The 24,883-nt window shown below is 37.6% G+C and overlaps 1 protein-coding gene across 2 annotated transcripts in view; it reads left to right on the top strand.

Moving 5' to 3' along the window:
• Nucleotides 1-24,883, top strand: part of SEPTIN10 (septin 10) — a 57,199-nt gene that overhangs the window by 14,548 nt on the left and 17,768 nt on the right. The window contains exons 2-5 of one of the 2 annotated variants that reach the window (XM_087426351.1): nt 9,669-9,737; nt 14,986-15,106; nt 15,514-15,709; nt 22,551-22,737. In XM_087426351.1, coding sequence (XP_087282477.1) covers nt 15,016-15,106; nt 15,514-15,709; nt 22,551-22,737 — 474 coding nt within the window. In that variant the 5' untranslated portion in view covers nt 9,669-9,737; nt 14,986-15,015. The remainder of the gene's footprint in view (nt 1-9,668; nt 9,738-14,985; nt 15,107-15,513; nt 15,710-22,550; nt 22,738-24,883) is intronic. The other variant, XM_087426350.1, reaches the window with a different exon arrangement.

Below are 24,883 nucleotides of genomic sequence, written 5' to 3'. Positions count from 1 at the left end.
GTTTTTAATAACCATGTAAAAATTACCCTAGATTAATTATACTTGACTAAAGATTCAGGTGACTACTTGAAAGTTCCTGGGAGGATCCAAGGTGCTCATAGGAACCTTAAACTCAGTATTTCCAAAATTGCATCAAACCTGTGCTGATTCATCTCATATTATTTTTCCTGTTTCACAGTAACACCTATCCAGTGACCTTAGTTAAGACACTTGAAGGTGCTCATGGACCTCACTCTTAAGGCAGAGTGGATGCCCAGCCCTCTATCACCTTCTCCAGCCTCACTTCTGCTGGAGTCCTCCTTGTACTTAAACTTAAGTCTCCTTAGGCTTAAACGATAATGAGCTTGCTGCAGTTTTCCACCCATGCCAAGTATACTTGCATGCTCTTGCACACATTGATTCCTCTGCCTTCTTTTCTCATTTGCTAGGAAAATTCCTATTTCTCTTTCAAGTCTCAGCTCACGCCTCTTTTGGCAGTGCCCTCTCTGATCATGCAGGGTTCATTATACCCCGAGCTACTGCTGTGCCCTCTCCATAAGTTGTGTGCATATCTCTCACCTGTACTAAATTTAAATTGGAAGGATATTGACTTCTTCACCTCTGATCCTCTATGCCTGGGGTCTGTTATTCTGTCCTGAAAATGCAAGACCTTAGAGTAAATATTGTGTGTATTTGTGGAATAAATGAAAAGCAGTGTGTACTGATAGACTTCACACTGAGTCCTCAGTATTCTTTTTTCCCAAAGGTTCCTTGTCAATGTTAAGTCATTTGAATGAGTTTCTTTTGAGTTCCCTTTTCTTTAGCTCATCTCGCATTTGCCTTCCTGGGTTAAATAAATGACTTCTCAAATTCGATTGGATTTTTTATCACCTAGTCTGTGTGGAACATGCTCCCTCTCTCAGGAATTTAAGTCATCTACTTTTAATTTAAATAAACCTTGAGGTTTAGTTCTGAGAGGTCTTTCCATCAACTAGGTGCAATTTTGCTGTGCTTTCCTTAATCCACCTTATCTGTACATGCAGTTTCCATGACTCATCGTTCAGTCTCCATCACATACTTTTTCCTCATTGCTTGCTCAAAGGCATACAGTCATAAAATCTGAGGTGAAAGAGACTTTAGAAGGTCTTTATTTTTGCTTCCTGCTCTCAGTGCAGTAATTGACCCTGCAGTTTACCCAGTTGGTTATTGCTGTCACTGTTTGAATGCCCTCCAGGGCCAGCAGCTGAATCCTTCATGGAGCAGCCCATTCCACTCTTGTTAGACAGTTCTAGATCTTCAGTAAGTTCTTTTCATTGTGTCAAATTTGCCTCTCTAGTCCATTCATGGGTCCTAGTTTTTCTCTTGGAGATTTATTTCCATAAGAAAGACTATAGATGATTGAATATGCTTTGCTGACCCTTGATGGTACAATAGGTTAACAATGTTGGGGAAAAGTCAGATTTCCTTAACTCACACAGTACTAGAAAGTAATTTTTAGAAGGCTTAAAAACTTATGTGTAAGAATGAAACTATAAAAGAACTTGGAAAAAATTTAGAAGCATTTTTTTTTAAACTTAAGGATGTGGAAAGATTTTCTAAGCTTTACATTTAAGGAAGAAACCATAGAGAAAAAGATTGATAGATTGTACTATAGGAGAATTGAAAGGATCAGTGACAAATCCGGGAAAGATACTTGCAGTACAGATGACAAGCATGGAGTTATATCCAGCAGCTCCAAGAGGAGTACCCTGAAAGGCAAATGGAGGAAAACATGAACTGATGATTTATGAAAATATATGATAGACCTTTCAGGACAGTAACCTGAAAAAAAAGGTTCAAAATACCCGAAGTCCAACTAAGACGTCAGTTTTTGCCTATCAAATTGGTAAACATTTAAAAATTGTTAATCCTGTATTGATCCTGTATTGATGGCTATATAATGAAATGGACACCATTTTATATGCTAATTTTGGAAATGTAGGCAGGTACAGCCTTTTTGAGGGGTAGTTTGGCAATATGTTTATACTTCTGATGAGTAATTACATCCTAGGAATTTATCATGAGGAAATTATCAGATGTACAAAATGATTGATACGCATACAGGTGTGGCCATTTGGATCCTCCAAGAAACAGATGCTGAAGAGTTAGGCGTTAAAGATTGACTAGGGGTGGGAGGAGGGGAGAGGATGTAATGCCTGTGAAAGAGAAAGGGAGAAGAAGCAGGACTGGAGAGGAAAAGCCTTCAGGTCCTGATGCAGATCCTGACAACTGTGGAAGGAAAGAGGTTAAGAAGCAAAATAGGGCAGAGAGAGCCTCAGAGGCCATGCAGATCTGGCAAAGTCTGGGCCAACCCAGTGGAGAGCTCTGACTGCCTGTTAGGGTGGCCTGCATAGAGCAGAAGGGGCCAGGCCCTGACACCTCCACTGTGCTCAGTCCTTGGCTAGGGGCTGCCTGGGAAGACAGTAGTCTTCGGTCCAGTACTGTGCACATCCTGAAGGCTCTGCAGCTGTAGGCTGTCAGCTGACTGCGCTCTTTATAGCCAAAGAGTCTTAGTGGTGCACCTCTTTGGCTGCCACAAGAGGGATGTTCATAGCAGTGTTATTAAAATGACACGATTAGAAACAGTGTTTTTTTCCTCTAATAAACGTGGAATACTCCTTTTCTAATTAAGGGGGGAAAAGTAATTTCAAAATAAGATTGCGTTTGTATTTTCAGCAACCATGTGTTACTGTAAGCTTTTGTTAAGCTTAAAACTCCTCTTTTACATGAACTACTGTCAAGAATTTCTCATCTTGATGACCTTTTGAGGCAAAATATTAGACTTTGTAGTCATCTTTTAACTTCTATGTTTATTGGAGGTGATGGTAGATTGAGGCAGTGTTTTGGTGGCCTGGGACTACGCTAAGCTGCCCCAGGCTGAGACTCTCCAGGGGGAGATTCCGGCGGGACACGCACGGGAGGCCCGTGCGTTGCTGTGACTTAGACGACCTAGTCTTATTGATTTCAGTTGAATCTTTTCTTTTTCCCCTGGGTTGTAATTAGCATCCACTTCTAAAATCATCACGGGCATGATTAGAATAAGGTAATGTTACTACTTGTTTTTAGGAAAATTTTAGATCAGCACTCTTAACTTTATTTTAAAGTTTCCTTAACCTGAAGATATAATAAAATGATTTTAAATAATGAGTCTGCGTAATCTTTCGAAGTATTGCTGTAAGTCAAAGAACCTACCCTCTCGAAATTCATAAAATAGACCCAGATAATTATTTTGACCACTCTCAGCTTTTATTCTCTTTTACATTTTTTTTTTTAAAGAACTTCAGGAAACACCAGGGGACAATTTGAAAACTATTTCTTGGATTAATTTTATAAAGATAAAAATTGTGGGAAAGTGAAGTTAAAATGAAGCTATTGTAAAGCCAAGTCAGAATGCTGTTCCTCAAGGCTCCTTCTTACACCTAGAGAGAGGCTATACAGCAGTTTCAGGGATGTTTCCAAGGAGGGTGAGGAAAGTTGTGATCTAGGGTCCTGTGGTGAAAGAATCACCAGTTTTCCCCTAATTGGCTGACAGGAAGGTGGTCGTCTTCTGCATATTTCCCAAGGGACCCTAGGACAAATTGTGTGCTGCCTCTGTTGTGTTGCCCATACTCCTCAAACTGAAATTTTGAAGATGGTGGAGAACCTAGTTTTCCTCCAGCTAGCCCAAAATGTTCTGGCACATTTTTCTATGATTCATTGTATACTATAACTTAAAAAACAATAAATATGTGTTAGACTTGGCCAGAGTTAAAGGTACTGTGTAAGTTTTTTCCTTCTGGTTAGTAGGTGCATGGATTTAAATATGTATGTGTTTGTGTATGTATAATGTATATGTATTTAAGATAAAAGCTACAGGAAAAGCAAATTGTGTAGTCAAATGTAGGTACTGATTTTATTAGTCTCCCTTGTGCCTTGGAATGAGATTGTGATTGCCTGTTATGAGTTTGTGTTCCTCTGAGATAAGTTCTTAAGATCAAGGGCCATGTCTTACTCCTCCTGAGACCCTAGTACCCAGTGTAGTGATTTGCATGTAGTAAGTAGTGATCAGTGACAGAGCAGACTGGAATTCTACTTCCAGATTTTTTTTTTTTTTTTTTAATTTAGGGTTTGCCGCTAGAGGGACTTGGTCAGTTCTTGTCCCCTTGTTATTTTACCTTCAATAATGTCCTGTTAATTTATTAAAAACCATTTTAATTTTAAAACTTGTTTTGGAAATTTGACTAGTCAGGTAGTACCAGTGGAAAATATTAAAAACAACTATTTATAATACTTTTATGTGACTCATTCATACTTCCTGATCAAAACATTTATCCACAGAGATTTTAAGTAGGCTTTTTGGCAGGTGTTCAGAAGCACAGGGAATGAATAAACAAAAGCAGATATTTGATATGAACTTACATAAATGACAGAAATGTAACCTAAGTTTTATTAGTCAAAGTTTAATAAGTGAATACAAAACCTATTTTATTTTTTCTAAGCAAATTTTACTTAACTGAACTGCTTACTAAGCAGCATTTCACAGAAATCTAGTCATATGATATCCATTATATTAAAAACCGAAAACTACTTCCTTACTATAACTTTTTTTAAAGTTTAATTTTTATGAAAGTTCTATAGTTGATAAGTCGAAATAATACAGCCTTCTGTTAATTAGATGTGTGGCACATCACTTCCATCACTGGTGTGAGCAGATAGCATGTTACATCAGGAAGTATCACTGAGCGTGGAATGTTCTACTCTCTTATTCAGTTTATCTAACGCAGGGCTCTGAACAGGGTCCCTAAGTAGATATTTTCTGTAGCACTTCTTTGCCTTTACCAACAAGTCAGACTCTTTAGGTAGACACTTCCCCAGTTGGCTACTCGTCTATTATCCCTAACTCTTTCTCAACCTCATTCATAACTTTGCAGCAGGAGACCAATAAACCCTTTTTTTCCCCCACCCAACTCTTATACTCACTATTTCTATTCTCCAGATATGAAATTCTGTCTCCCTTCTGGTGCTCAGGGATTTTTTTCTACCTTAAATGCCACCTCATCTGATGCTATACCACTTTCCTGACTCCATTGAATATCATTGTCTTCTTTGAAAACTGCTCTGGCCTTTAATGATCTCCTCTCTCTCCAGATCTCTGTAACTACCACGGTTCTTTTCCAGTCACTCTCACTTTTCTGTCCTGGCACAGGAGAGGGACGTGATCTATTGCTTATGTGCCACACAGTGACTGGGGGTGAAGGGGGCTTAGTAGAATGGCAGGGGGCTGGCTGGAGGGAGTAAGGTGAAGTATATGTATAGTTCAAAACAAAAAACAAAACCTTAGGCCCATTCGATGTGCTTTGTATTATTATGTACTTTTCACTTTTTAAATTGTGAAAACACAGCCAGTACCTGTGTGTTCGTCTACAAGCTTTTGTTGTGTGCCTTTAAATGGGGGTATCTTCTAACTGACAGGAGTCATTTCATGTTGGAAGAATGTGTTGAGTTAGCCACTCAGGATTTGGAAACACTCTGTGTGTAGTGGTTAAGTCACAAGGCCAGCCTTCAAAAGCTTATACAGTCTTGTACTGCATAATGACATTTCTGTCAATGACAGACTGTATATACAATGTGGTCCCATAAGATAAGTACCACATAGCCTAGGTGTGTAGTAGGCTATACCACCTAGGTTTGTATGAGTACACTCTGATGTTTGTACAGTGACAAAATCACCTAATGACACATTTCTCGGAATGTAGCCCAATTGTTAAGCCATGCATGACTGTATTACCCAGAATGTAGCAGAGGAAGATTGTTGTTAGCATTCTGTAAAATCCAGTCATGATGTATACCTATGTGTCTGTGGGGGGTGCATTTTGAGGTGCCAGAAGCATCACTCCCTTGTAGCAGCGATAAGGTTCTCCCTTTCATGGTATATATGGGCAAAACTGTTCATTGTAGCATAGTTAATTGTAATTAAAGACTGTTGAAGACCCTGTGATGAGACAGTCCAAAATGAAATATGAGATAGTGCTGGAAGATGAAGACCCCAGGTCGGAAGGCACTCAAACAGTGACTGGGGAAGAGCAGAGAACAAGCACGAATAGCACTGTTGCTAATGACGCCACCAGACTAAAGCCAGAAGGACGTCCAACAGCTGAAGCGCACAAAGGTGAAAGGAAAGTCAAAGGCTGGACCACACACACCACTGGAATATGCAATGTAAATATCACAGTGCTCGGCGTTAGTGAACTAAAATGGATGGGAATGGGACCTTCAGTCAGACAACTACAGTGTTCTACTCTGGAAACGACAGACTCAGAAGAAAGAGAATGGCTCCAATACTGACGCAGGAGGCCGCACAGGCAGTTAGGGCTATGATGCAAGGCCTGACCGAAGAATATCACAGACTTCTGGGAAAATCTAACATAACCATCATCCAAGTCTGTGCTCCAACTATGGGTGCTGAAGAAGGTGAAACAAAGTTTTGACACAAGTATCCAAGAAGAAATCAATCATACACCAAAACAAGATATGCTGATAATTATAGGTGACTGAAACACAAAAGTAGGATATCAAGTGGAATCAAATGTCACCAGAAAATTTGTACTAGGGTTCAGAAAGGAAGCAGGAGACCGGCTCATGGATTTCTGCAAAACCAACCATCTGTCCATCGTACATACATGCTTCAAGCAATGCAACAGACGACTGTCTACACGGTCATCACCAGATGCCAAGATAGAAATCAAACAGACCACGTAACTGGAAGCAGGAGATGGAGAAGCTGTATTCTCTCTGCCAAAACAAGACCAGGAGCAGATTGTGGTGCTGACCATGAACCGTTAACATTGAATATGAGAGTAAAGCTAAAGAAGAGCGCTGAAAGAATCGTAGTGCCAAAAATAATGTAAACAACATTCTCGACGAATGTAAATTCCATGTAAAAACCAGATTTGCATTGTTAAACTTAATTGACTGAGAACCAGAAGAACTATGGACTGCAACCAGAAATATCATTAAGGAAGATGTGAAAACACAATGCCTGAAGTAAAAAGAAAGAAAAATCAAGATGGATAACAGAAGAAACACTAAAACTTGTTAAAGACAGAGGAGAAGCAAAAGTACAAGTTCTAAAAGCAGGGCTAGAATCCTGCACTTGGCACTCTAATGGCCAGTGCAAAGAGAGAGAGGAGAACAACAAAAAGGAAGAACAAGAGGTCTCTTCCAGAAGATTCAAGAAATCAAAGGGAAATTTAAACTAGATTAGGAATGTTGAACAACCAACAGGGAAGCACACTATCTGATCAGGAGAAAATAGAGGGAAGGTGGAAACAGTATATGAAGGTCTACACAGAAGAGAGAAAAGGACAACAGATGCCTTTGAAGAAGGTTCCTACGAGGAAGAACCGTAATTCTAGAAGGTGAAGTGACAGCTCCCCTGGAAATGCGGGAAGAAATGAGTCACGAGGGGTAGATGGGATATTGATAGAATTATTTCAAGCCACAGAGACTGATCTGTCAAAATCCTAACAAGAATATGCCAAGAAATATGAAAACGAAACAATGGCCTACAGACTAGAACACTCAATATACATCCCAGTCCCCAAGAAAGGAGGTGCAAGGAGTGTGGTGACTACAGGCCCACTGCTCTAACTTCCCAGGCCAGTAAAGTAATGCTCAAAGTGCTGCAGCAAAGGCCTCTGCCTCACATGGAGCCAGAAATGCCTGAGGTCCACACTGGATTTCAGTAATGGAGAGGCACGTGAGATCTGACGGAGATTGTTCGTTGGCTACTGGAGTGTTCCAAGGAATTTCAGAAGAAAGTCAGTCTACGTTTTATAGACAACAGTAAAGCCTTTGAGTGCATGGATCATGAAAAGCTGTGGGCTGCTCTGAAAGAAGCAAAAGTACTTTGCTTTTGCAAAGTACTCAGTGAGCCTCAGCACTTGACTGTCCTGATGTGTGACCTGTACTGTGGACAAGAAGCCACATCAAGAGAGAATATGGAGAGACAGAACGGTTTCCTTTAGGCAAAGGTGTGAGGGTGCATTTTATCTCCCTTTCTGTTTAATCTGACGCAGAACATATCATATGAAAAACTGGGCTAGACTCAGATGAAGGAGGAGCGAAAATTGGTGGAAGAAATATCAACAGTCTAAGATATGGAGATGACACCATCTTCCTGGCAGAAAGCAGCAATGACTCAAAACAAATTCTGATGAAAGTGAAAGAAGAAAATGCAAAAGCAGGACTGCATTTGAACGTTATAAAGACAAAAATCATGACTACAGAAGAACTACACTACTTAATGTAGGCACTGAAGACACTGCAATTGTTAAAAGATTTTGGTCTGCCTTGGTTCAGTCAACAATTTAAATGGAGACCACAGCCAAGAAACCAAGAGAAGACTGAGACTCGGAAGGGCAGCAATGAAGGAATTAGGAAAGATCATCGAGTGTAAGGAAGTGTCGTTAGAGACCAAGGCCAGGATTATCCACACCCCCATATTCCCAGTCACTGTGTCCGGGTGCAGAAGCGGGACAGGGAAGAAGGCTGACAGGAAAAAAATGGATTCATTTGAAACATGGTGTTGGAGGAGAGCTCTACAGATACCCGGGACTGCCAGAAAGACAACAAGTGGGTCCTAGAGAAAATTAAGCCTGAACCATCACTGGAGGCAAAGATGATAACACTGAGGCTGTCCTACTTTGGGTGCATCATGAGAAGGCAGGATTCTCTGGAAAGACAATAATGCTGGGAAAAGTAGAAGGCAGCAGGAGAAGAGAAGGACCAAACAGGAGATGGGTTGACTCCATAAAGGAAGCCACAGGCCTGCGTCTACAGGAGCTGAGTAGGCTGTTGAGGACAGGACATTGTGGACATCACTCATGCATAGGGTCACCAGGAGTAGGAGCTGACGTGATGGCACGTAACAACAAGTTAAGGACTAGGGAACTGCTTAAATAAAGATAGAACATGCATCTATACCGTAGTACACAGAGCAGAATGCTATACTAGAGAAACGATGAGGTAGAACCACATACGAGTGAAACGGTCTTCAGGAGAGATGAAGCAAAAACACCACAGTGCAGAGCAGTAGGCCACTGACATTTATATAAACAAAAGAGACCTGCATATTCACATATGCTTATACACATGTCATCTGTCTAGAAGGCTGCGTAAGAGTCTGGTGGCCTCTGAGGAAAAGAACTACTGAGATACTAGGGAAGCAAGAGTAGGAAGGGAACTTACTTTGCACTGTTTTCTCATTGGCACCGTTTGCATTTTTTCTTCCTACATCCATATATATATATATATATATATATATATATATTTTTTTTTTTTTTTTTGGTGAGGAAGATTAGCCCTGAGCTAACATCTGTTGCCAATCCTCTTTTTGCTCAGGAAGATTGGCCCTGGGCTAACATCTGCTGCAAACCTTTCTCTTTTTGCTTGAGGAAGATTGTCCATGAGCTCACATCTGTGCCAGTCTTCCTCTATTTTGTATATTGGATGCCACCACAGCATGGCTTGATAAGCAGTGTGTAGGTCTGTGCCAGGGATCTGAACCCGCGAACCCTGAGCCGCCAAAGTAGAGCGCACGAACTTAACCACTACACCACTGGGCTGGCTCCCTATCTGTGTTTTCTTTTAATTTGTTTTTTCTTTTTCAGCTCTTTCAGTCTCACGTGGCAACAAAAACAACTTGTATATCCTCACAAGTATCTGATGATGAACATAGAGTGAGTATGTCTTTTATATAGATCCATATCACACTGCAAATGTCTATGATTTCAAAATAACTACTCAGAAATCTAACAGAGTTTTGTTTGTACTTAGCTTGAATGTGAATTAACTTTTATGTTGATTCAAGTTAAAAATCAATGATGGGTTGAGTAATTGTTGAGTGTCTACAATGTCTCTATCTTATATAACATTAAGCAAATTAAAATTCCAGCTGCTTCCACAGCATTCAGTAGGAAGACTAGCACTGCTTTTGCTGGGCATACTTGCTGAGCTTGGTGGATATAGAGAACTCCTCTAATGACAGAGGGTAGGAAGTGGCTGGATGGCCCTGTCAGATGCCTTCCTGAGTGTGCGATCAGACCTTCATGCTTCCAAGGTCCTTCTCAGTGTGCCTGTACAGGAGGATGTATTTGGTGTTTCATATTGAAATCTATAATAAAAAAAAAAGGGAGTAAATTTAACTTGGTGAAAGAGGTGAGTCGTCGATTTTTTTAAAAGAAAATTGCAAATACAAGTGTGGATAATTCAATAAGATTAATTAATTTGCTTTAGTTCTGTGTTCCAGTAAGTCTCTTCTTGTTTTTCCCTCTTCCTCGTCACATGGTAAGCTCCCCACAGTTTTGAAAAACCGTAATTTGATCACCAAACTGACACCCTTTTAATCTTTTTTTCTCATTGGTCATAATAGTCTATTCCATCTTTATTTTATCACCTCAGAGACTTTTCTAACACATTGCTCTGCTGAAATCTTTTAGTGACCAATCCATTGAGTGGTCATTGCATAGTCCTCACTTTCTTTGGCCCATCTTCTTCAGTAAATTATGGTGACTACTCCCACATTTCTGAAAAGCTTCTTTTATTTCCATGACGTTAAAATCACATAGCTTTAGAAACAGAGGGGATTCTACAGGCCATTTAGTTCAACTTGTATGTGATAAGCATGTGGTTATCATATAAAAACTCTAACAAGTGTTATTCTGATCTTATTGAACATGTTCATGACTAGGAAGCCTGGTGTTTCTTCACTCTCTCTTTGTTTTAATCATGAAGATGACATGCTTTCATGACTAACAGGAATTCCAAGGGCACGAGAGAGAATGCAGTGTACTCATTTTCAGTTGTTCCCTAACAAATTGCCACAAATTTGTATGTTAGCTCACAGTTGTGTGGTCAGAAGGTCAGGTGTGGCACAGCTGGCTTCTCTCCTCAGGGTCTCACACTCAGGCTGGGTTCTTGTCTGCAGGCTCCCCTGCCTAACTCTTCCAGGTTGTTGGCAGAATTCAGTTCCTTGCTGGCTGGTTGCTATCAGCTCCTAGAGATCATTCTTAGGTCCTTGCTGTATGGCTCTCGGTCATCCAAACAGCAAGGGAAAACTCGAATGTTGAATCCCTTTCCTGCTTCAAACCCCTTTCACGTGGAAGTTCTCAGTCCCTTTTAAGGGGTCACCTGATTAGGTCAGGTGCAGCCAAGATAATCTCCCTTTCTAAGGTTAACTGATTTGGGACTTGAACTACATCTGCAAAATCACTTCACAGCAGCACCTAGATGAGTATTTGATTGAATGACTAGAAGGTGTGGGTATACCAGGGGCCATGAGTCTTGGGGTCCATCTTAGAATTCTACCAACCATATACAATAAGAAGAAACTTTTTCTCACCCCCATCTCTAAGACCACTCTCCTCAACCTCCAAGTCCAGTCTCCAGTGGTAACCACTCTCAATAGTCTCTCACTATTTACAATCAACTAGGTGTGGGGAGACATATCACACACAAGTAAAACATATTTTACCACAGGTTTCTCATAAGAAACAACACAAACCAGAAGACAGTAGAACATTGAGACATTTTCATCCATATTCATGTATATATGAAAAAATATACTTTTTTTTTAAATTCAAGTCACAGTAAATAAATCACTGTTTAGATACTTAGCTTTTGAGATTTATCTATGTTGTGGCATGTATCAGTGGTTTAGTATTCCATTGTATAGTTATACTACGATTTGTTTATCCATTCACCAGTTGTTGGGCATTTTGGTTGTTTCTAGTGTTTTACTTTTTGGAGTAAAGCTGCAATGAACATTTGTGCCAAGTCCTTATATGGATATATGTTTTTATTTATCCTAGGTACCTACAAGTGGGGTTGCTTTTGGTTGTATAGTAATGTGTATTTAACTTTATAAGAAACTACTCACCTGTTTTCCACAGTGGCTGTACCATTTTGCCTTCATACCAGCAAGTTTATCAGAGTTCCGGTTGTTGTTGTTCATCTCCAACACTCGACATTATCAGCCTTTTTAATTTTAGCCATTTTAGTGAGTGTTCAATGGTATCTTATTGTAGTTTTAATTCACATTTCCCTGACAGCTAGTAATGTGGAGCACTCTTTTGTTTGCTTATTGGCTATTTTATCTTCTTTGTGAAGTGTCTGTTCAAGTCTTTTATCTGTTTTTTAAAAAAATGAGTTATCTTATTATTGAATCATACAAATTCTTTATGTGTTCTGAATACAAGTACTTTGTTGTATATATATAATATTTTCTCCCAGTCTGTGACTGACATATTCCTTGGTGATCACAGGTTGTTAATTTTGATGAAGTAGACAAATCGATAAATACTAGATTGTCACAGTACCACTCTTCTTGGTGATTGTAGCTTTATGATTAGGTAGGACTTCTTCAACTTGTTCCTTTGTAAAATTGCTTTAGCTATTCTAAATCTCCTACATTTCCATATAAATTTTAGAATCAGTTTGTCAGTTACTGTATTGACAGCATATAGTTGGGTCTTGCTCTTTTATCCAATCTGAGAGTTTCCTTCTTTTAATTGAAATGTTTAGACCTGCACTGTCCAGTATGATAGCCTCTAGCCACATAGGCTGTAATACAGAATATACATATAATACAGAATAATACAGAAACCTTACAACAATGTATCTCCATTCCTTCTCCCATCTTTTGTACTGTGATTCTCATACATTCTACTTATCCATTTTTATAAATCCTGTAATACATTGTTGTTGTTGCTTTAAACAATTATATTTTCAAGAAATTACAAGAAGCAAAAAAATTTCTTAAAATAACCCACATTTTTATCTTTCAATATTCATTCCTTTTTGTAGATATGAATTTCCATCTGTCATTTTCTTTTCTCTTGAAGAACTTTTAACATTTCTTGTAGTGTGGGTCTGCTTGCAATGAATTTTCTCAGATTTTGTTTGTCTGAAGATGTATTCATTCTGCCTTCATTTGTAAAAGAATATTTTCACTGGATATAGAATTCTAGATTGTCATTTTTTTTTCTTTTGGCATCTTATAGATGTTGTTCTGTTGTCTTCTGGTTTGTGTTGTTTCTTATGAGAAACCTGTGGTCATTTTATACATTTTACTTGTGTGTGATATGTCTCCCCACATCTAGTTGCTTGTAAGGTTTTTCTTTATCTTTGTTTTAAACAGTTTGCTCTGATGTGCCTAGTTGTGGGTTCCTTTGGATTTTTCCTGTTTGCTGAAATTCTTGGATCTCTGAGTTCATGTTTAGAAAATTGGAAAATTTTCAGTCACTATTACTTAGCTATTTCTTTTCTCCCTCCCTCTGCTACCGCCCCTCTTTACCATCTGATATTTCAATTATAGGTATGTTAGGCCATTTGATACTTTTCCACAGTTTTTTGAGGCTCTGTTGTAGTTTTATCTGTCCTATAAGAGATTTTTAGCTTGGATAAAGATATTTACCTTGGATAATAATTATGGAATAAATCTTCTTTTGTTTGATCTGCTCTTAATACTATCCAGTAACTTTTTTATTTCAGATGTTGCATTTTTTCCATTCTAGAAATTCCATTTGTTGCCTTTTGTTGTTGTTGTTGAGAGCTTTCATATCTCTCTTATAATTCCCTGTCATGTCACCACTTTTTCCTGTAGAAAAAGAGCATATTTTTCTCCTTTAGCATATTTATCATAGTTATTTTAAAGTTCTTATCAGTAAATGCAACATCTGGTTCATTTGCAGATCTCTTTCTCTCGACTGTTTGTTTTTTTCCCCCTTGATTATGAATCACATTTTTCTGCTTCTTCCTCTGTAATAATTTTTTATTATAGAGTAGATATTGTGGATGCTGCATTGTAGAGGTGCTAGATTCTGTTTTCTTCTTCCAAAGAGTGTTGACCTTTGTTCTAGCTGGCAGTTAAATTACTGGCTGGTGACACTGATCGTGTTGAGTCTTGGGTATAGGTTTTGTTAGGGCAGGTCTATTTCAATGGTGCCTTCAGTACTAGGGAGCATTTCTGATTCCTGAGATGTGATCCTTACTCCTAAAATGTGGCCCATATGTTTTCAGGGGAATGCCTGAAGTGTTTACAAAGCCCCTTTAACTTACAGACTTAAAATTCAAGCTCCCTAGGATGGCACTCCTGAAAAGTCTACATAGCTCCTTCCAATTCCCATTTCCTCCCTGTTAGGCTTTTTGTATTCCCCCCAGTACATGTGCAGTTCAGCAGTCAGCCAAAGATTTGAGGGGAGTGTGTTTGCAGATTTTGTACTCTCTCCTTTCTGGAGTTTTCTTCAGTTTTTAGTTGATCTGCCTGCCCTTATTTCCAACTGACTTCTCAACCCAGTAAGACTACCACTTCCATCTTGAGCTTTATCTTCTTTGTGCAGCAATGACTGGAGTGCCCTCGGGGAAGAGCTAGAAAATCTGCCTCTCGCCTTACATGGTCTCCTTCTCTCGTGTCTCATTCCCTCCAGTGTCTTTCTGCCTTTGATTGCATTCCAGTGCCTTGAAAGAATTGATTATAATATTTATTAGCAGGGAAGTGTGACATAAGTTACTCTGCTATTACTAGGAGCTGGAACTGTATCTATAATTTTGTATTATACTTTTTTCACTTGACATTTTAATGTAAGAATTTAAGTTGTTAAAAATTTATTGTAAACATCTTTAATGACTTTAAACATTCCATTTTGTGAATAAATACACCATAGTTTACTTGACTATTTCCCTATTTTTAGGAATCAAATATTTTACTGTTATTAATAGTGCTGGACTCTCATCATATGAAGAGAATAAGAAATACGTGTTTTGAGAGTCTGGACACAAATTTACTTAATCATTTGTATCTTAAAGGAGGTGTAATGATCATAAAATCTTTAGTTTCTTTGATAAATTATATTTAAGCTTTCAAATGTGCCTAGTCCTATTTTAGTAAAACTTTTCTTCATTGTCCCTGTTGTTTTTGTTTTCCTTCAGCAAAAAAGAGAAAATATTCGTTCTTTAACTATGTCTGGCCATGTTGGTTTTGAGAGTTTGCCTGATCAGCTGGTCAATAGATCCGTTCAGCAAGGCTTCTGTTTTAATATTCTCTGTGTGGGTAAGTGCCAAACTCTTCCTTTAAATTCTTCCTTCATATTTCTTGTGCTCAATTCATTCTTGTCATAACCAGCATGATGTTCATGTTATCAATTTGAGATCATGATCACAGATTTTGTTCAGTTAGTTAAATTCTATCAGTTTTGTTTTTCTTAGCTGTACTGCTTTAAACTTTTTGTTTGTTCTTTAAATATTTCAGTGCTTTCTTCAGAGTTGTGAGTTACTTAGCATACCTGCTCATTTTCATGCTCTGCAAATGACTCAGTAGGCCAGCCTTAGCATGTATTTCTTTCATGACCAATCCAACCTTTGAAATATTTGGGATCCTTGAAACCACTAAGAGTTTACACTTCTATTTTTTCTCGTCTGTCCTGTGCACCTGTGAAGATGTATGTTTGTTTCTTTCAGGGGAGACTGGAATTGGAAAATCAACGTTGATTGATACATTGTTTAATACTAATTTTGAAGACCATGAATCCTCACATTTTTACCCACATGTTAAACTTAAAGCTCAGACATATGAACTCCAGGAAAGTAATGTTCGATTAAAATTGACCATTGTGAATACAGTGGGATTTGGTGACCAAATAAACAAAGAAGAGAGGTACGTGTTTTCTTCTTGTAAAAAAACAAATTTTTCTTATTTCAAGACATTTGCCATCTTGCCACATAAGCTATGATTTGATTTTCTGCTCTGGAAATCTATTTCTGTCCTCTCAGACATTAATTTTTTTAATAATTAAGCAATATTTTGTTCTAATTGACATTTTTCTATCCAGTTGTCTGATTTCTTTAGAATAATTTGAATCACATTATTAAAATGTGTATTTCAGCAAAAATGTTTTTAATTATTTCCTGGTATGCTAATTCAGTGTATATTAAATGATTTGTACTAAGTTTTAGGAGGACTTATCTTGTTAAGGAAAAAAAAAGAGAGACAGACATACAGTGGCAAACATACAATGGCCAGATCATTGGTGCATGAATTTTTTTGTGAAATTCTAGCCAAATCAACCAGGTGCATTATTAAGCATTGCAAGAAAAGTTTGATGATAAAATTTTTATTTATATTTCATGTCATTATTTCTCCTATGGTATTGTAAAGATTGATTATAGATTTTACATGAAATTTAAAATATGAAAAAGAGAAGTAGATTGGAGTAAAGCAATAACTTTTTGTTCTTTTTTCTTTTTGAAATGTATATATTTTCATTGGTAGAGGTAATTTCCTAGTTTCCTAAAGTTTGCTTTAGAGGGAAAATATTTTGCATAATGATTCTCTTTATGTGACTTACATTAGCCTTTTCAGCACATTTGTGTGTTCTGCTTTAAATTTCAAGAAATGATTTGTGTGGCTTTCTGGAAGAAGCAGATTAGTGGCAGAGGCAAAGACCTGTGACAGGTTGCTTTGAATCTTATTAATTTTTTTATAATTTTCTATATAGAGATCTATATAGCTTTGCATAAATTTATTCTTAGATACTTCGCAATTTTGATGCTCTCATAAATGGTATCTTTTAAAAATATTTCATTTTCTCTTTGGTGTATGGAAATTTGATTTTGCAGATAGCAATTTTTGTAAATTCTCTGATTAATTTCAACAATTCATCTCTAAATTTGTTTAGATTTTCTATATATGTAATAGTATAGCCAGCAAATAATGACATTTGTATTTCTTCCTTTTCAGTTCTTTTGTTTTCTTTTTAAATGTTTTATTGCTGTATAATTTACATTATATAAATAAAATGCACTGATTTTTTTTTTTAAGTATACAGTTCAATTAATTTTGACAAATGTACAGTGTTGTACCCACCAGCCCGACTATAATGTAGGAAATGTCCACAGCCTTGGGCACTTTCCTCACCATGTGTGTACACAGATGAGTGCTTCACTCCCTCCAGATCTTGAGCACTTTATGTGAGTGCAGCTCCCTTCTCTCCAGGGTTCTCTCCTGCACATTCTGTTGCTTTGGCCTCCCTGAACTCCTGTCTGCATTTCCCCACTCGGCGGGTCTGCCAGGTCTGCGCTGTCTTGTGCTGTGCCTTGGGGGCTGGTCTCCTGGCGTATGCTCAGGAGACTGGAGAGCTCCACTCGTTCATTTCTCTTCTCAGTGATCACAGTTCTATAATGCCTGTTGCTCAATGCCTGAAAACCTTTTTTCATATATTTTGTCCAAGTTTCTAGTTGTTTAAAGTGGGAGGGTAAATCCAATCCCAGTTACCCCATCATGGCTGAAGACAGTAGTCTTTATTTTTCTTTCTTTCATTTTTAATACCTGACTGCACTGGGTAGGACTTAGAATATTTTGTTGGATGGTCACTGGTGATAGTGGGCATCCTTGCCTGGTCCTGACTCCAAAGGGAAAGCTTTATTTTTTACCATGTATTATGCTGCCTTCTTTTTTTTTTTTTTTTTAAGTTAGAATTAAGCAAGTTACTTTATATTACTAGTAAGACTTGTTTTTTTAAAATCATGAATAGATATTATTATCAGATTTTCTTTTTTGCATTCTGTGGAGAAGATTGTAATTTCTCTCCTTTAATAAGGTGAGTTACAGTAACTGATTTTCTCTTGGTGAATTAACCTTGCAATCTTGGATACCATTTGGTATTCTTTTTACATTGTGCTATATTTGATTTTTTTTTTCTTTTAGTATTTTTGCATCTTATGTTTTATAAGTGAGGTTTTCAACCTGCATTTTCCTCTTATCCTGTCTCTCTCTTTTTTCTATCAAGGTTATATTAGCCTTCTAAAATGAGTTTTGGGACTTTTTCACTCGATTTTCTGGAAAAATTTGTATAAGTTAATTTTTCCTTGGAATGATTGGTGGAACTCACCAATAAAACCGTCTGGGCCTGGAGTTTTCTGAGAAGATTTTGAGTTACTAATAAGTTTTCTTTAATGATTACATGACAGTTTAGAGTTGTGTTTTGAGACAGTTGTGATAAGCTACAATTTTCCAGGAATCTGTCCATTTCATCCAAATTTTCAAATAGATTTACTTAAGAATATTGACAGATTACTCCTAATATCTTTTTATTGTCTACATCATCTGTAATGATACCTGCATTTCCTGTCCTGATACTCGTTTTTTGTGCTTGTTTTCTTGTCTCCTTGATCAGGCTCGGCAAAGTGTTGTCAGTTTTTTTGGTCTTTTCAAATTTGGGTTTTATTGATCCTCTCAATTTTATACTTTTTGTTTTCTCATTTCATTAATTTCTGCTTTTATATCTGTAATTACTTGTCTTTGGGTTTTGATCTAATTTGCTCTAATTTCCCATTGATTCTCAGCCTTATGCATTTAAGATTATAAATTACCCTCTAAGTATAGGTTTAACTGCATCCCACAAATTTTAATATATAGTATTGCCCATTTAAATTAATTTTTGATTTCTACTTTTATTTGATCCTGAAGAGTCAAAACTTTTTATTATGTAGTGGCCTTTTCTTCTCTTGGAATGCTTCTTGTGTTAAAGTCTATGTTGCAGATTTGAGTATAGGTGCATCAGCTTGCTTATGTATGGTGTATTTTTTCCTACCCCTTTACTTTCAAGCTTTCTGTACACTGGTGCTTTAGATATGTTTCTTATTGAGCATATTGTTTGCTTTTTTAAAATCTACTTTGACAATGCTTATCTTTTAATTATGCATTTAGTTCATTCACATTTAGTTAATGTAGTTACTGATATATTTAGGTTTAAACTCATCATCTTATTTTCCATTTTCTTTTTGTCCTGCCAGTTCCACATTTCTTTTTCCTTTCTTGCTTGATTTCTCTTCTTGTAGTTATTACCCTAGAAATTATAAAATATAATCTCTAACCTAATCAAAGTTTAAGATGAATTAATATTTGTACTTTTCCCTGATGATACAAATAGACAATAAAATGAAATTTTGAATACTTAAACTCCATTAACCCCCATCTTCTGACTTACCCTGTGATATGTTTTATCTCTCTTTTTTAACCACACAAGACATTATTATTATTACTTTATGTGGCCAATATTTATTACCCTCTTAACCAAAAATTTCTGTTTTGCTCTCATACTTGAAATTTTATTTGGGTCTGCAATTCAGGGTGGGCAATAATTTTCTTTTTTCCCATCAAAGATGCCATTCCACTGTCTCCTGGCTTGTGTTTTTATTGTTGAGACGTCATCTGTCAGTCTATCTTCTCCTTCAGAATACTTTCCTTTTTTCCTCCAGTGCTTTTAAGATCTTTGTTTTTGTTTTTCTCCAGTTTTCCCATAACATATATGGGGTTTTTTTTTTAATTTCTAATTTATCCTGCTTGTGATTTCTTTGACTTCTTGAGTCTGAATAGTGTCATCAATTCTTTAAAAAAATCTGAGACATTGTCACTTTCAATATTGCTTCTGCCCCTTTTTCTATCTCCTTTCCCTCTGAAACATTGATGAAATGTATGTTAGACCTTCTCATTATGTCTTCCATGTCTCTTACTCTTAACCTCTCTTCCATATTTTTATCTTTTTTTCTCTCTATTGCTTTCCGGGTAATTATTTTTGATGTATCTTCTAGTATACAAATTCTCTCTTCAGCTTTATCTTATATACTGTTAAACTAATCCATTGAGTTTTCCATTTTGGTTATTATGTTTTTCAAGTCTGTACATTCTGTGTGGTTCATATTCATATCTGTAGGATCACTTCTTACTATTTTACTATTCCCAGCACAATATATTCAAGTTTGTCTTTTATTTTTATTTCTTTTGTCTCTATTGTAATTATAGCTTATAATTCCAGTATATTAAAATTTTGCAATTATTTTTTCTGATATCTGTTTGTTCCTGGGTTCTCCTTCACTGTGCTTTTTCTTTTCTTATGTGCCTGGTTATTTTTATCGTAGTTCTCATGGTCTTTGACAAATGATTTGTAGAGATACTTTAAGGTCTAAGATGAAGATGTCTTCCTTTGAACAGATTTGGATTTGCTTATGTTCAGCCCCTTGGACATTAATACTCTGAGGATCCCTAAGCCTATTTCGTGGCTTGTGGCTCCCAGAATCAAAGATGCAGTATGAACCTGGGCTGCAGTTATGTGTAAGAGCTGACTGTGGGGCCACAAGTTCTCAAGGATGGGATTGTTTTCTTCTTTTCTTTTTATTTTCCATGCTTCATTTAGTGCTTCCCTACAGATTCTTGGGGAGAGGGGAGGAATTGTAGGTTTACTTCTAGTTCATTCTTACCCTAGAGGTGTAAGCTTTTAGAGTGTCACTCATTGTGGGGACGCAGCCTCTCAATAGATTTCCACCTTATGTGAGCCCTGGCCTTTGATTTCTTCTTTCCTGTCCTGTGAGTCCTTTAGGAGCAAAGCCCAAGAACTGAATTGACACATGGCCTCAGAATGAAACTATCATTGATGCTTTTAGTGCAGAGTTAGTAAAATTTTTCTGTAAACTGCCAGAGAGTAAATATTTCAAGCTTTGCAGGACATATCGTCTCTGTCCAAACTGCTCAACTCTGCCATTGTAGCAGAAAGCAGCCGTAGACAATGCATAAACAAATGAACGTGACTGTTTTCAGTAGAACCTTAATTACAAAAACAGGCATTAGCCTGGATTTGGCCCATTTACTGATTCCTGCTCTAATCCTCTACTTAGCTCTCTCAGTTTCTACTCTCTCTTCAAATTTGACCTGGTTAGTTCCTTACTGCTTTAGAGTACTTTTATGTTTTTAAGGAGGTGATTTTTATATTTTAAGCCAGTGTCTTTCATTTCATTGAAAGACTGAGTCTGCAGTTTAGTGGGAATGGAAACATAGGGCAAATTTCTGTGGAAGAATTCCTAATGGCATATTACTTATTTAGCAGAAAATGTTTATGGTTTTCATTTATGACAAGCATAATGCAAAGCCTTCAGATAGAGGAACATTTCTGGCTATTTATTTAGGTCATATTACTGAGCCATTTTAAATCATTAATAAAAGCTTCTTTGGAATTTTTATGTTAAGTATGTACTTACAGATTAATTTTTACCATTTTATTATTTTGGGGAGGGAATCATGTTGGGTCACATTCAGACAGCTTCCCAAGGATGGTGTTCCTAATAGTGAACACTGGTGTTCCTAATAGTCCATCTGATCATGTTCAAGGTATTATGCTAGATGTGGTGGAGAACACAGAAATGTAAGATACTGTCTCTGTCCTCACATTGCTTACCATCTCCATGGGGAGAACAAGGATTCTATGAGTTTAAAAGAAGTGATGTTCCTCAAGGAACAAGAAGAGTCAGGCAGCTTTATGGAAGAGCTCAGTTCTGTACACATTTTTGAGTACCTCAGCCGCACAAGGTACTGCTCCATTCAGGGGCTACAAAGATACTTATAAATGTGTCCAGGGAATTTGACAGAGGAACTGTTTGCTGTTATTTTCACATGGAAACCCAGATTTGCTTAATGAGAATAGTTAAGAGTAGAAAGTTGAGTTGCATAGGCAGTGCTTTAGCACATTAAAATGAAGTGGAGGGGCCGGCCTGGTGGCGCAAGCGGTTAAGTGTGCATGCTCAGCTGCGGCGGCCCAGGGTTTGCTGGTTCGGATCCTGGGCGCACACCGATGCACTGCTTGGCAAGCCATGCTCTGGCGGCATCCCATATAAAGTGGAGGAGAATGGGCACGGATGTTAGCCCAGGACCAGTCTTCCTCAGCAAAAAAAAGAGGAGGATTGGCAGATGTTAGTGCAGGGCTGATCTTCCACACGCACACAAAAAACAAATGAAGTGGAGCATTCATAGACTAATCTTGAAACCACATGAGCACAGTGCTCTGCACATGCACTGTGATATGATTTGTATATTGAAGAATGAGTAGACTGTAACAGCTAAAGGGAAGAAAGCATGCCAGGGAAAAGTGATCAGAGCATGGAATGTGATGTGCCTTTCCACTGTTTATAGTGAAATGAGAATAAAACCAGGCCTACAGTCCTAGTGAGATACTTTCCTTTGATGTGTGCCCTTCCTTCCTTACTATGTTAATGCTTTTCATGCCTGACGAATCTGATTTAAGAAGCAAGAAGTCGTAGAATGTGACTTAAATAGCTTTTAAGTTATTGATACTCATGGCTTTTCTCAGTTAAATAATATGCCATGTGTAGTTAGATGCCTAGCCTCATTCAGGAGTCTGGCAGGTGTGAGAACCTTTGTCAGGAAGGGATCCAGTGGATGAATGAATGTGAGAATAAATCAATGTAAATTCAATCTCATTTCTATAAAGCAATTTAAAGCACAGGTTGTCCTGATGGTTTTAAAGTACTACCTTTGTACATGCATGTTCTGCACAATTTGTTTTATTATTAAACTTAGCTGTTTAGCATAGATATTAACTTTCTGTTGACTGGTGAAAATACAGATCTCCAACTTGAGAGTTACACAAATATCTTATTAAGGTGGCATGAATATATTATATTAAATATTTAAATAATTATTTTTTCAGCTACCAACCAGTAGTTGACTACATAGATGCTCAGTTTGAGGCCTATCTCCAAGAAGAACTGAAGATTAAGCGTTCTCTCTTTAACTACCATGACTCTCGTATCCATGTGTGCCTCTACTTCATCTCACCAACAGGCCACTCTCTGAAGACACTTGATCTCTTAACCATGAAGAGCCTTGACAGCAAAGTGGGTTTGGAAAAGAAATCAACTTATCATGCTTTAATATTTATTTTGAACTATTAAAATATCTTTATGATATATATATCATAACTGTTTTACTCTGTGCATTTTTAAAACACTTTTTATAAGCTTCAATCTTAGGTTATTTTCCATAGATATTCAGTTTGGAAGATGAGATGCAAAGAAAAAAACATTAACATAAAATTATTGTGATTAAATTGCATGCCAGAATATGGGTATTCATTTACATTTTTTTAAAATATAGAATTTATTTGACATTAACTTTACTTTATGACACTATTAAGTGAGACAGAGTTCATTGACAAAGATTAAGGTCTAATGTTTCATCCTATGTTATAATAAATTATATTTTAATTTGAACCATATCAAGAAAACCTGTTTTTGAATTTTTTAGCAATATGTAAATTTAGGGAGCTGTAAAAAGATATTATCCACAAATTAACTCACTTCAGACTTTTTTATTTGTTTAAAAGATCTTTAAGGACTACTATCTTATACTAAAAAAAAAAATCTCCAGAGTTTTCTTATAATCTCTGATGGTGTGAGAAATGCAGCTTTCATTATCCTGGCTAGTTATTTTATGAGATAGGATTCAGAAAGCAAGGGCATTCTGACTACTACGACTTTCTATATAGAAAATGGTATGGAAAAGCATGAAGTCCTGCTGGTGAAGTCTTGGTGCACAGATTGAGTGACTTTTGATGAGTTGCACAGTCCCCTGGCTTTAGCAAAAAGTTGATGAAGCTTATATGGTAGTCTGTTCATCTCATCAGATATTCTAATCATTTAGCCAGTTATTTTCTTAGTTGAGTCTGATTATATGGAAATTCAGATTTATTAAAGGAACATAAAAACAAGAGTGTGCAACTTTGTTTTAGCTAGACAGAAGCAAGATGATGTAGTTTGTATAAAGATCATCGAATTTGATGTCAGTAGAGGCTGGTTTTAAATGCTGGCTCTGTCGCTTAATAGCTATGTGTTCTTGAGCATTTCTTTAGCCCTCTGAGCCTCAGTTTCCTTACCTCTAAAATAAAAACTAGGGAGAATACCTACTTCAGGGGGCAGATGTGAGGATTAATTGAATTGATAGTTTGTGTTGTTCCTAAAAGCGGAGCACTCCACTGCTTAACCTGGAAAGTTACCTTATCTTATGCAAATAGTGACGGGTTATCATCAGTGGGAAACATCTGTTGTTTTCCCTCCCTTGATATTACAGATGACACTGTGTTCAGCAGTCTAGTTGTGTCCTCCCAGCCTAGTGATAGTGATGTTCTTGGCTAGGAAAGCCGGAGGTATTCCCTGACTGTATTTACTCATAGTGAGCCCCACAGGCATTTCCGCACCACCACCAGGGCCAACATCTGGGCTCAGCCAGCCTTTGTGGTTATTTTTTTTTTGGTGAGGAAGATTGGCCCTGAGCTAACACCTCTTGCCAATCTTCCTCTTTTTGCTTGAGGAAGAGTGGCCCTGAGGTAACATCTGTGCCAGTCTTCCTCTATTTTGTATGTGGGTCGCTGCCACAGCATGGCTTGATGAGTGGTGTAGGTCCATGCCCAGGATCCGAACCCGCAAACCCAGGCCACCAAAGCAGAGCGTGCGAACTTAACCACTACGCCACCGGGCCCGCCCCCTTTGTGGTTCTTATTACGATCTCTGGTCGGACTTCAGCAAGAAACCATCGGGGAACTTTACTTTGAAGGACAAAATTTGTTACTCACAGATCCTGGAGGGTACACAGCACACACAGTGAGGTGGAAAGTGGGGTGGGGGTGAGTGCGAAGCTAAGCTCTGCCTTTATTAGGGTCTGAGAGTGAGGTGTCTAGGCTTTCGCAAGTTCACTGTTTATTGGCGAATTTACAGCATAAGAGCGGGAATTCAGGCATGGGAAGGGAGAAATGGAAACACTCAAGCAGTCAGTTGTCTAGGTCTCCAGGCTTTCTAAGAGGGGGACTTCATGGGTGGGGACATCAGGGTTTCTTATCCAGTTGGTTTGCTAATAGCTGTGTCATACAGCTGGCAATATGTTTATTCAAGAAGGATGTCTTTGAAATGAATACCTCAGCAATCAAAAGCTTAATGTCAGGTGCTTTCATTACAATCAAAAAGCTTAATATCAGGCACTTACATTATA

The sequence above is a fragment of the Ceratotherium simum genome, chromosome 40 (genome assembly GCF_057802395.1).
Source record: "Ceratotherium simum simum isolate JZ-2026a chromosome 40, ASM5780239v1, whole genome shotgun sequence".
Classification (NCBI taxonomy): Eukaryota; Metazoa; Chordata; class Mammalia; order Perissodactyla; family Rhinocerotidae; genus Ceratotherium; species Ceratotherium simum.
Note: the sequence above shows the minus strand (reverse complement) of the source record. Positions and strands in the feature narration are given on the sequence as shown.